Below are 13,519 nucleotides of genomic sequence, written 5' to 3'. Positions count from 1 at the left end.
TTTTATTAACATTTATATTGTCAACAATACAGAAAATTTAAAATTCAAAATATATGGTAATAAACTTTAAATTAAAAATTAAAAATAGTAAAAAATTGGTAAAAATATCATATCAAAGTTTGAATTTAAAATACAGCATCTAAAAAATTGTAAAATATTAAAGTCTTTTTAACGAATTTTTAAATATTTTAAAATAATTTTCACATATTTTTATATTTCACAAAAGTTTAAACAATAATTTTCAAATATCTTTTATAACATGGACATTAATGTATTATTACAAAGTGAAAATTATAAACTTTTAAAACTTTTAAAGATATAAAAATCATGATTTTAATTTTAATATTTTTTTTCTTGAACTAAGATATATATTGCAAATTTGAAATTTAAAATATAAAGTATTAAAGTTTGAATTTAAAATTATAAATTGTAAAAAACTATATAAAAATATGATGACAAAGTTTAACTTTAAAATTCAAAATACAAAAAATTGTGAAAAAATGACTTTAATAGAAGAGTCCACCGGACATCTAACTTTTATATCTTTTGTATAATTTACTCTTTATATCTTTTTGCATGGTCTACATTTTGTAGTTTTCAATCGTTTACTATATTTTGTTCGTATCATCTAATATTTGTATTTTTTTAAAGAATCTACTAATTACATTTATATTGCATGATCTATCATTTATAGTTTTATGTTGTTCACTTTTCACATCTTTTGTATTGTCTAATTTTTATATTTTTATAAGATCTATTCAACAATTTCTATATGGTTATCATTTCTATTATTAAGGAATCTACTATTATATTTTTCTACATTGTCTACTCAATATTTTATCTAAAACTGAATTTACAATACATTTTCTTAAAGATATATATAAATAACTTAAATACATTTTTTTCGCAAGATCAATTAAAATATTATTATTTAATTTTATAAAATAAAATATTTATATTAAATTTAATTATGCTTTTATAATTTCAAATTAATTTAATAAATATACTTTGATTTTAAATATTTAAAATTCCAAGACCCGTGCGAAATGCTAGTATTACGTATACTTTGAATATTTTATTATGTTTATCATCTATTCTCTTGCTATATTTTTTCTACTTTAAAATCACCCTCAAAATGGGACAACTTATCATAGTGCAAGTTTAAACTCAAATCAGAATTATGATCTATATCGAAGTTGAATTTGTACCTTCTTTTTATTGTTAGCCTTCAGAAATCTAGGTCCAAACATTTACGACTTAAAAATGAAAAAATGACCAGATTTTGTATAGTTTTTATGGTTTGGACACAAAGGTCATAAATTGTAGAATGAATTGGGTGCCACGCGGCAGGCGTTGCTGTCAGTCAAATTTACGTCACCAATTCCCAATTAAGTATGTGTATCGCCATCCATCCACAAACTCAGTCAACTTCAATCTTTCACTTCACAAATTCATTTCAAATAAAGCCACAACATACATTCCTTTTACCCAAAACCTAACTAATATTTTCCGAACAGTGAACTATTTCAAATGTGAACTTTTTTAAACAAAAAATGTCACTTTTAAATTGACTACTTTTGTAAAGAAATGGTCAAGCGAAAAGGACATTAAAGGGAAGAAGAGGTTCTTTTTAAAAATATGAGAGGCTAATTTTGATTTCTAAAATAATTTTACTTCTTCTAACCCAAAATTGTTACATTATGAAAGGAACATGCAAAAATGAAAGAGTCGTATTTTAAAATAAAATATAAAAAAATGATTATCCGGATGATCTCCAAATCCTTCCCTCCAAGGAAACGACCATGACAGAAACATCATCATGATATTTACGGCGATCTCCATGAGGAATATCCAGCAATTCATGAAAATCCATTCCTGCAAAAATCTTCATCATCAAAAATGAATGCCATAACAATAACAATAATGACATAACATGGGTGACACTGACCATTCTTTTTTGCAGCACGGAATAGAAGCTCTGCTATAAGGTATTGTGCAGGATCGCCTTCGGGAACATTTTCCATGAACCAGGTGACATGGGCAACTACCTCTTCATTGCTGAAATATTGGTAAAGCCCGTCTGAGGACAGCACCAGGAACCGGTCGCTTGAAGATAGCCGGTGATGAACAACAGACGAAGCACAACTCAGGTAAGGACCGTTGCCCACATAATCAACTCGAAACATCTTCAGTAGAGGTTCGTTAAAACATGGCTAAATCATACAATTTTAGTTAGAAATGGTTTCAGAAAACAACAAGTATTGTTCATTTCATTATTTATTCACACCATCAAAAAGATTAGTACTGTGTCTGTAAGCAAATATGCTCCTATTGACATCTACATTTGTAACTAGGGTCTAAGCAAATAACAATGAACCATGTATGTTTCTATCTTACGTAAATCAAATTACACGTCAAATTGATAACAAATCAGTAATTGCGAAGTCAAAGAAAATAACATGCAATATTCAAAAATATCTTTTAGCGTAAATTGATGGAAATGTAAAATGATACATAAAAGAGAAATATGAAAAGAGAAACAAAGTAAAAAATAATGACTTGTAGCGTAAATTGCAAGAATATAAACATAAATTGAAAATAAACTAAATATACTGAAAATGCAAAGACTTTATTGAAAGAAAAGAACATACACTCAATTCGTTACCCAAGTAGTCATTGATGTGTAAGGTGTTACAAAGAGTTTGGTGTAGAAGTGTTTCAACAATGATGAATATGTAGGAGTTTTTTAATATATAAAAATGTAGTAGCCAAAATGCAGATGTAAATTATTTTCTGAATGTGAGTTATCATAAACTATTTGATTACGAACTTCATAATATCAAAGTCATAAACTCTGCATCTCTGATATCATGCATACTGGAGGCCCGAAAGTTGGTCTTGTCACTACTACTAGTAGGGAGAAAATTAATATTCAAATTCGGTGATACACAACATGCATAAAGTAAATGAATGTTAAAGGATGCATATCAACATGCTACCTCTTTATTATTCTTTAGGGACAAATCTATCATTGACCACCCCGTACAAACTACACTAAAAATTTTAAATGTAAAGAGAAGATCAAAGAATATGCTTTATCTCTGATATGTGTTACCTACCCTTTAAAGTAGATTACACTAGAGAAGCTAAAATATAATAATTCACAATTGACTCCATCATCTGGTTATCCACCAACTCCTTTTTTGGTTAACATTTTGACGGTTAAATGAGAAAATCAGATAGTATGATCGGCTTCTAATGAACAAGAACCCTCTTAATGCAGTGATTGGAGATGGAGATACTCGTCCTTGGAAGAGAAATGTCTATGCATTTTCTTTCAAGGATACAGACGCATATAAAAGGAGACAGCATGAATTTGAAAATATGTATATTTTTATGTTCAAAATCTGAAAGGGTATTGTCCATGTCATGAAAAAAAAAACGGATGAAATATGAACACAAGTGGAATCCCACCAATAAAACTATGGACAAAAGGACTGGAGGAAACTAAAATTCAAATAGCTAAAGTCAGAAGATCAACTGACCCTCTTCAGGAATCCAGCACCAAATGCTCTGGTCACTTTTAATTGTCCTTTCACTCGATCATTAAATATGGCCTGATTATCATCAGGGTGTTCTGCTCTTATTCTAAAAACTTCCTGCCACCAGAATTGAAAAAATTGGTAAACTATTTTAACAAATACAATCAAGTCTCCTTTACAGTAAATATAAATAATTCAATGTTTGTATAAGGTGTTACCCAAGTCTTCTGTTTACCCAAAATTTCTATTCAGTTTGATTTTTTTTTTCTTGAATTTCAGAAAGCATCAAATATAAATAATAAGAAACTCGCACTGCTACTTGACAACTGTATGTTGTATGCGTAAATACTAGATGTAATATAGGCAGAAGATATAAGTAAAAATATGCTAGGTCCAGATCTTACTGATGAAATATGAAATAAGGGTAAATGAGATTTAGAAAAGGTGATTCTAAATGAAGTACTTTGTATTCAATAGGTAATATTTGAAAAACTCAAGGTATTTGCTTAAATTTTTTGTTAGATAGATAACTCAGTTTAAAATTGGAAAAAAAAAAAATTCCTCGAGAAAAATTGCCAACAAGTCTGACCGGACCTCATCTCATCCAGAGAATTACACCTCAACATGGATTTCTCCATTTACCAACCATATCTTACTCCTCATTTTGTTTAAAAGCATGAGAATAAAGAAAGAAAAGAAAAAAAAAAACTCTAGCAAATGCCCAATGATTATTCACAAATGGGTTTCTCACATAAATTCAAATTTGAACATTCATAGGTATTTAAATACAAAAAGGTAGTTAAGAACATATGTAGAGACAAGATAAATCAACAAATATACATGACAATTCAATAAACCATGTAAGACTATCTGAACACAATTTAGAAATAGAACATTTGATTATAATATATTAACCTACAGTTCATCAATAGAAAAAGAGAAAGAAACACACCTCTTCTATACTTGTGCTGTGATCAGTAGAAAGCTGAACAGCCCTCATTTTCAATCTGCACATGGATATCTCTCGATTTTTGTTTATCTTGTTGACATGTTTATTTATGTTGTGCACTGGGGACTCCTCCGAAATTCTGTCCAGCTCCATGCCTACTAATGACTCTCTAGAACGATTCCTATGCCTCATGTCATCTTTGACGAGACAAGGATTAGGATGACGATCATTTGGTCTTTCTTGAGCCAAAATGGCACGACTATCTCCTAGGTTCATAACATAGACATCTTGATCCTTCATCAGCATCACTAATACACATGATCCCATTAAGGCAAGCTCTGGATTTTTATCCATACTATTCTCCACCATTTTCAAGTATGCCTCTTCTGTTCTTTCAAGTGCCAGAGCCATTGCTCTTAAAACTGCATTATGATCTACTCCAGACTTGCATATTCTAATGGGTCCTGCGGATTCCACTAATTTCTTGTCAAAACAAGTTTCCTCCCTATGCCAATCATAACTCCAAGGAAAAAGTTTCTTACGTAAGGACTTTTGTTTCCTGTACATTTTTCTGATTTTTGTACCAATATATGACTTTCTTGTATTCTGCCTTTGTCCTGAAACAGAAAAGGGAGCTATAGGCTCCAGATTAGTCGAACTAAACCCAGGGCGTCCATTTTCCCCTGAAGTAGTAGGACATTCGTCCTGGTGTCCAGATCTATCCTCTTTACCATCAGATGAGCAGAACCTCAACTGCCTTTCTTGTTTTAGTTCAGCAGGAACTATAGAATCCTTGCCTTGTTCTGACACTTGTTCATTCCAAGATTCCATCTGAAGTAGCTCATAAAGTCGCACACTTCTTCTGCATTGACCACTCAATTGTCCAATTGGAACAGATACAGGAACAGGATGGTCAACACTGGGACTTCCACAATTTTTCTGTTCAACATTTACCTTAATTTCAGCATTTACCTCCACTATCTCACTATTAGATGGCTGATCCTTGACCATTACTGGACAAGAAGTTTCTGTACAGCAGGATCTTTCTTCATTTGAAATGTTATTATGAGCATCTGACATTTCCTCCCTACCGCATTCTAGAGCAACTACATCATTTCCATTATTAAGGACATCAGGTTTAAGTGGATCAACAGGATTATCTTCATAATCCCAGAGCAACCCTTCTAATTCCTTGTCTATAAACTTATAAAGATGACTCATCAGAAAATCAGGTGCATCTGGTCCACTAAAACCATCATATATCCCAATAAACAACCACCCTTGTTCTTCAGAAAGCACAACATGAACCCTGTCTTCACCGGCCTTACCATGAGCCCACTGCAAATTTTGTGTATGTTTATACTCCAACTCCGACGATCCAACTTCAGTACAGTTTCTAGAAACTTCAGACCGAAACTTCGCCTCTTTGGAATTCCAAGCTAGTTGGGACACCGGATGAAGGAATAACCGCTGCACCCAACTGACACCCATGGAGTGCTTGGAAAAAGTCCGAGAAAAAGTGTTTCTCATAGGACCACTCACACTTCTCATGAGGCGCTGGAGGTGTGGCCTTCGGCGACCACGTGCAAGGGGGGCTGAGAAGTTGGACTTGTCAGTGGCATCAAGAGGTCCTGACATTACTCCCTTCTCTATCGGCCCAGACATGAAACCACCACCCTTATCCAAGGGACCGGAAGCAAATCTCTCCAATGGCCCCGACATGAATCCATTCAAAGGTCCAGAACCGCGGGGAACAGGCTGCAAAGGGATTGCAGCAAACGACGATGTTCCCTCAAAGGATGCAGCAGGCTCTAGAACATCACTAGCAAGTAGAGCATTCTGGTTACCAGTCCTGGCAGTGGAAACATTGGCACTGACCGAAGCCCCTGATATTGTCTTGAATGTTGTCTCCGGAACATTCTTGCCAGGCCTCTCTTCGATGGTCTCATGCCTAAATGAACCACTCAATGTCTCAGAATCAAGGGTGCTAGAATCAACAGTGAACCTCTCAGAGTTTGAAGGGGTAATGGCAGGAGATTCAAAAATAGAAGGCCTCACGTAACAAAAAGAGTGGCCTAACCCTTCATCTAATGGCTCTAGAAACTCCAAATCAACCCCACTTTTGCCATTAAACGGCACCAAACAGCCAACAACACGAGAAGTGCCGTTGCCCATTATTGTTCCAACAAATGCAAACACCCCTGACACAGAGATGCCAACACCACAAGGCTTCTGAACATAAGCACCATTACCAGATACAAATACAAACCAGACGAAAACCTAATATAGCCCTAATTATTAAACACCCCATGATTACACATGTCACCAACATGCACCATCATCATCATCATCATCGTCATCAAATTCCGAGGCTGAAAGCGATGCGACCCATTTGCTGCTTGGGGATAAAGTAACATAAAAAGAGACCAAAACACTGTCCTGCAAAGTGGGTCTGAATCAAAAAACAAAATCCCTCAAACAGCGCCAAAGGGGTAAAGCAGGAAACGCAGTTTTAGTGGGAAAATGTTGCGATCTAACCTGGTGGACAGTGGTGGAGAAACAGATCTAAGAACTGGAAAGAAGGTGCGGTGAAAGAGAGTTGAGAGGCGAATAGAGAGGCAGACCCATTTTAGAAGAGAGAGTTTTTTTCCTTCTTCGGCGCGGAATCTGACAGATGAACATGGAGGAAGGCGTGGCCGAATTGAATCATGAACGAAGGAAAAGAGGGTTCTGAGGGGAATTGAGAAGAGGTGTGAAATGGAGTGAGTGTGTGTTTGACTAACCGTGGAGAGCTGAGTGAGGGAGAAGACAACAAGAGCAGAAGATGAGAGCAGTGTGGTGTGGCCTTTTGTTTTTCTATCCAATTTTAATTCTTCTTTTTACTCTTTCACTTTCCTTTTCCTCACCTAAACCATAAATTAACTATTAATGCCTCATAAAAACTTATCATCTTCTAACATATTCTACATCATCCTTTAATCACAATTCATTATTAATATTATTTTTAAACCAGTAGTCTGAAACTATTTTAGAATACCTCATAAATATAATCTTTTCTTTTCATCACACATACAAGGTTTAAATATGTTACTGGTGGGGTGGGTATGATATAGTCATTTATTACTTTAGTTTTTAATTTCATTTTAATATGTTAGTCCCTCAAAATTTAATTTCCACTGGTTTAATGCTTTTATCAAAGTTTTGTAGTTAGATAATAAAATGATATATAGAACATGACATTCCAATACATGACATGACCCGTGTGCCACAGAAATGTAACATTTCCTACGTAATGTATTTAAAGACAAAAAATTATATTTAAAGACGATAGAAATTATTTTGCTATAAAATTATATTTACAAAAAATATTTTATTGTTTTATATTATGCTTTTGAAATGTTATTTCGTGTATACACAAAAGTATTTTGAAAAATATATAATTTATAAGTTTTTTTATTTATTTAATACCAAATTTCGAAACAATTAAAAATGTTGATGTGGTTAACTTAATTGAATATTTTTGATTTCACAGAATATATAATTAAAATTATTAAGTTACCTTAAAATATAATTGTTAGGAGAATAATAACATTGAAAAAGACTTAGTAGATTATTTTTGCTTTGTATGTATATTGAAATTTGTATTTTTTTATTTAATGAAATTAATAACATTATATAAATTATTCACTCTTGAAAAAACATTTTTATGCAAAAATGACACTGTATTTTAGAAATATAATTAAAATAATAGGGATTAATCTGTAAAATAGTTCATACTAAATAGGTCGTTTATATTTTTAATGTAATTATTTATTTTATTGTGATTTTTATGATATAAAATTGGATTGTCTTTCTCATTCTCATTCTGATATAAAACTTTATATTATAGATTTGAATGTTGAGATATGTCTTCAAGTAATGATATTTACAATAATATATGAAGAGGTTTTTCTCTTTTTATCCATGTTTCATAATATTAATTATATCTTTTATAATATAATTATTTATTATTTTTTAAAAAAATTAATGGTTACTTTTATTTATTTTTTATAAAAAAAATTTCTTTTTATTATTTATCAACAATTAATTTTTCTATTTATTTCACTTTACTTTTAACATTTCATTTCATTTTTAATAAATATAAATTTATTTTATATATTAACTTAATAACATTACATTATTATAACAATATATAAAGAGGATTTCTTCTTTTGTATTCACGTTTCATAATACCAATTCTACTTTTTATAATATAATTATTTATTAATTTTTTTAAAATGAATGGTTATTTTTATCTATTTTCTATAAAATTATTTTTTTTTATTCATCAACAATTAATTTTTCTATTCATTTCACTTTATTTTTAATATCTCATTTCATTTTTAATAAATATAAATTTATTTTATATATTAACTTAATAACATTACACTATTATCATCTATTAAAAATACTATCATTTATAATATTTAAAAATTGCGTAGCGCATATGTGTATGCTATAATTGCATGATGTTATATATATATTAACGACAAACAAAGATTAAAAACTAACTTAATAAAATGATCACTGACACATTTAAGTTTACTTACAAACTTATAAATATTATGTTATTATTAGTGATCATTTTAAAGCAAATAATTTTTAGCCGAAGACGCATATATTGAGAATATATAAAATTATTATCCCGTCACAAATATTGATATTGCCATGTATGAATGTATGACAAGTATGTTCATTTTTAACAAATACATTAACAGTGATAAGTATTTTTATTAACTAAAACAATATTTTGTTTACACAGATAATACTAAACTTGGAAAAACAAATGTCGACATATTCATTCTAAAATCAACTAAGTTTATAATATATTTTTTTTTTCAAAAATAAACGCATTAATTATATATTACAACTCGCACATTTTAATAATTAATCGAAAATAAATGCATTAATTCTATATGACAACTCGCACATTTTTAATAATTAATTGCATTTACTAATACGCGAGCATGACTGCTGATAATGTTATAATAGTCATATTTATAAGTTTAAGAGCGATTAAAAGATAGATATATCATTCTCTTTATATATCTTTTTCCTTTCAAATTATATGAAATTGATGTAACATGTTTGTTTTTATCGAAGAGTGCGTATATAAGTTTTTTTCTTTCAGAAAAAAAACTTTAATGTAATAACAAAAAATACACTTGATTTTGTAAAATAAAAAGTTGTTTTTTTATCCATAGATACTCTGTAACTTGATGGAAAACTAAGAAAAACTTTTTTGTGTGTGATTAAAAAGATATAACATATAAAATAAATTGTTGTTGGTAGGGATTTGGTTTGACTATGAGAAATAAGACTCAAACATGGAGGGTCTCTTTCATTGCGTTTCGAATGGTTTGGGAGGTAAATTTAATACAAACTTTCAATAAAACAATATTACAAGTTTATATATAATTTTTATTGAAAAATCTGATTTATTACTTTTAAATCACAAATTTTGTATTAAATTATTGCTAGTTTTTTGTATAATTTAATACAAACTTTAATTAATATACAATATACATAATTTCCTCCAAATGATTGCTAGTTTTTGGTGCCATTGAAGTCAATAAATTAGCTATGCCCATCATCACTCTCATCAATGAAATTGGATGGGTGGGAATCAAGTGGGACATACCCAACAATTTTTTAACGTCGCTTTTATTTTGTTATATTCTTTCAAAACACTTTTTATTATATGAAAAATAAATAATTTCTTTTACACATTTACAAAATATATAATATACCAAATAATATTTTTCTTATTTATTTATCTGACCACTTAAGCATCAATCTTTGAAAAAAAATCACTAAACTTGTAGTGAAAATAAATGTGTAGGTGTGGTATTTTTCAATGTTTGACATAATAGGAGAATAGTTTCCTAATTGCAGACATGAACCAATCAATCCGAAAAACTTTGAAAACAAAATGCAATGATACTCTTAATTTTCTATCTCTTTGACTTGTGGCTTCATATAATTGAGAATGCATTTTCTGCTCCAGGATCTTTAGATCTTCTTTCTCTTATACCAAATTTAAAATATTTCTTTCCATTATTTCAAAATTTCGCCAATTACACAATTTGTGGTTAAATTCTTTACCCTACCACTGTTCCTCATTAATTGTAAGGCCCCAATGTTGGGGTTACGTTTTTGTCTCACTTGTGAGGTGAAAACAAAAAAGTCTTCAAGTTGCAAACTCATAATAACCGTGTAAGCTTTTTCCTTTCGCATGTTTTCTTTTCAAATCACAATTTTAGCTACAGTTTTTTCTTTTTGTTGAAATTGTTAAATAAACAGAGTATTTTATATTTTAGGTTAAATATGAAACACTATGATTTAAGCATATTTTTGAGAAGGGGCATTTGGATAAACATAATTGGTGTGACGACCAAAATGTAGCAGAAGAGGATTGAATGTAATGGGTGGAGATTTGGCACTACTCCAACACTGTCATCATTGAGTTTGGTGCAGTTTGAAATCCAATAAATACTACTGTTACAGTTGTGAAACAGAAAAAAAATAATAATAACGAGAATTTAATAATACTCGCTCTCTCATTTAGACTGTCAATTTGTATCCATTTTTAAAAAAATATCAAATGATATGTTTTAATTAATTCATTTTAACATAAAATTATTAACACCGTTGTGAAATAGAAAAAAAAAATAGAGAATTAAATAAAAAGTGACGCAAAACTGATTCCCACGAGCATAGGCACCAACTTCTCCACGATCACTACTAACCAAACCCACTATGAAGCACTGTGCAGTGACGATGGATGACCCAAACTCAGTGGCTATCATTTCAAACCTTTTCTTATTATTATAAAACATTCAACACAAAACACATATCTGACTTCACGTTTCGCTTGGGAAAAAACTGCACTTTAATGCCTCCAATAATTATTTGATTACCAGGAAAATTAAAATAAAAAAAAAGAAGGATTACACTTTAATCCCTTCAAGAATTATTTGACTAACAGGGAAATTAAAAAAAGAAAAACAAAAAATAAAACTGCAGTTTAATCCCTCCTAGAATTATCCGAAATATTATTGTTAGAAATTTAAGTGTGAGTCTAAGTCCCACATTAATTATAAATGAGAAAGTAGAACATCATACAAAGATTAAAGCTCATAAATTAATTATCTTAAGATTTTGAGTTAAAAATGATATGTCAGTAAATGATTAAGCTTAGGTCTCATTACTGTTATATTTTTCAACGTTACCCTCTCTAAAAATCTATCAATTATTTGACATAATATCTATTTTAAGGCCTACACAAAAATGATTTTTGCGTAAACAAAGTCAACGCTCTGTGAAAAATAATGAGGTAAAGGGAAAAGACAATGAGAGTACATTCTGTCTCAAGTGAATTTGGTCTTATCTTTTAGTGAAATTTTAAGAAACATTGTCTTAAAAAAAGTAGGACCTGCTTGATTTTTTATTGCTGCGACTTTTAAACGTATAATAAATATTTTGTGAGGAACGGGTGTTGAAGTTTATTTTAAAGTCTGAACGAATACACTAATTAAAGCTGTTGGATGAAACAATGTACGTCACTGATCCAACCAGGTTTCAACTTTCATTTATTTGTTTTATGCGAAACATGACATGTAATGGATGCTATGTTACGTGTGAGACAAACGTTTTTAATACACCCAACAAACCCTTTAATTCTCATTATTTTGTTAAAAAAATTTGGAGGGTCAACTATTTTTAGTACTTAAATTTTGATTTAAAAATTAAAATTCGTCTTTGTTTCATTCAAAAAATTTATATATTTTGGTCATTAAATTTTAAAAATAAATTAATATAGTTATTTTAACATAATTATATTAATTTTTTTTAACTGTCCATACATCTTTTAAAAAATATTGAATCGAAAATATGTCAAACAGTGTAAATAACTTTATTATTAACATGAAATGTGCTTAATATGTAAAATTAAAATTAACATAATTAGGTTACAAAAAATATTTTTATTTATTTTTTAACTTAGAGACCAAAATAGATCAAAGTTTCGAAAAGGAACGATTTCCAATTTTTAATCGAAGTATAAGACTAAAAATATATTTTTAAACTGTGTTAAACTTATATCAGGAATATTAAAGGCATGTTGATTTTTTACGCTCGATCATCATATATATATATATATATATATATATATATATATATATATATATATTCCTTATTACATTTGTCTTTTATTAGGGTTAATCAACATAATTCCGCATCATTATGTATCCACACTTGGTACAAGATAGTCAATTTTATTGTCAATGTGAATCCAACAACATTTTGGTTGCATTACGCACATGTTTTCCTTTTTAGACGGATTTAAATTGACGGTGGAACTTAAAATTTTTTAGTTTATTTTTTTTATCAAAAGTTTTATTGTGTATTTATTAGTAGGTGGTCCTTTCTATGTTTGAAAAATTATTATTATTATTATTATTATTATTATATATATGTATGTATATGCGTAAATACGGTGAAAAATCACAACTTTTTGTGAGCTGTGTCACATGGATATCCTTGGTATACCATTTTCATCCATTTAGGGTTTACCTTTTTTTTCTTTTTTTTTCAATTCTAGTAATGTTTATAAAATTGTGCTCCCCTGCAGAGGAAAGTTCGTCAAAAACGATGTTAGATTGTTAGAATATAGAAAGTTGAAAATATGTATTTTGTTTTTGAGAAAGAAGACTATGGAGAATGAATTGCACTCCATTCTAGATGTTGAACCATTAATAACAAAAAGAAAAGACTTAATTAAAAAAAAAAAAACTATTAAAAGACCTAACAACTAGGACCAATAACTTTCAAGTACCCGTTAAATACTTGACATAATTTTTTTTAAAATAAATTAAATATCTTAACTGACTTTTTCATTTAACTTAACATCTATATAAAACTTTCTTTCTTCTGTATTAATCAATGTAAAAGCAGACACGTTTTCTGGGAGGAGTTTTTTGTTCTGGAG

General features: G+C 29.6%; 1 protein-coding gene across 4 annotated transcripts; it reads right to left on the bottom strand.

Annotated features, from left to right (window-relative positions):
• Positions 1–1,650: 1,650 nt before the first annotated feature.
• Positions 1,651–7,338, bottom strand: POL (Protein phosphatase 2C family protein). 4 transcript variants are annotated; one of them, XM_028071442.2, is made up of 5 exons: positions 7,030–7,338; positions 4,495–6,943; positions 3,546–3,659; positions 1,949–2,213; positions 1,651–1,875 (listed from the first exon to the last, which is right to left on the bottom strand). In XM_028071442.2, exons 2-5 carry the CDS (start codon positions 6,664–6,666, stop codon positions 1,760–1,762), a joined length of 2,667 nt encoding a protein of 888 aa, XP_027927243.1. In that variant the 5' UTR covers positions 6,667–6,943; positions 7,030–7,338; the 3' UTR covers positions 1,651–1,759. The 4 variants fall into 4 exon arrangements, with proteins under 4 accessions (XP_027927243.1, XP_027927250.1, XP_027927258.1 ...); XM_028071449.2 differs by having other exon boundaries at positions 4,495–6,930; XM_028071457.2 differs by having other exon boundaries at positions 4,495–6,925.
• Between the last annotated feature and the right edge of the window lie 6,181 nt (positions 7,339–13,519).

This window comes from Vigna unguiculata, chromosome 1 (assembly GCF_037176805.1).
Source record: "Vigna unguiculata cultivar grain cowpea cultivar isolate G323 ecotype 2 chromosome 1, ASM3717680v1, whole genome shotgun sequence".
Lineage (NCBI taxonomy): Eukaryota > Viridiplantae > Streptophyta > Magnoliopsida > Fabales > Fabaceae > Vigna > Vigna unguiculata.
The sequence above is the reverse complement of the archived record's forward strand: the minus strand, read 5'-3'. Positions and strand labels throughout refer to the sequence as shown.

What these genes read in the sequence shown, in the direction of transcription:
- POL (XM_028071434.2), bottom strand. Translation starts at nt 6,666, where the DNA reads ATGGGCAACGGCACTTCTCGTGTTGTTGGCTGTTTGGTGCCGTTTAAT. An exon ending in ACAGCACAAGTATAGAAGAG is followed by an intron (nt 3,660 to 4,494) that starts GTGTGTTTCTTT and finishes TTCTGGTGGCAG; the next exon opens with GAAGTTTTTAGAATAAGAGC. An exon ending in CCGTGCTGCAAAAAAGAATG is followed by an intron (nt 1,876 to 1,948) that starts GTCAGTGTCACC and finishes AGATTTTTGCAG; the next exon opens with GAATGGATTTTCATGAATTG.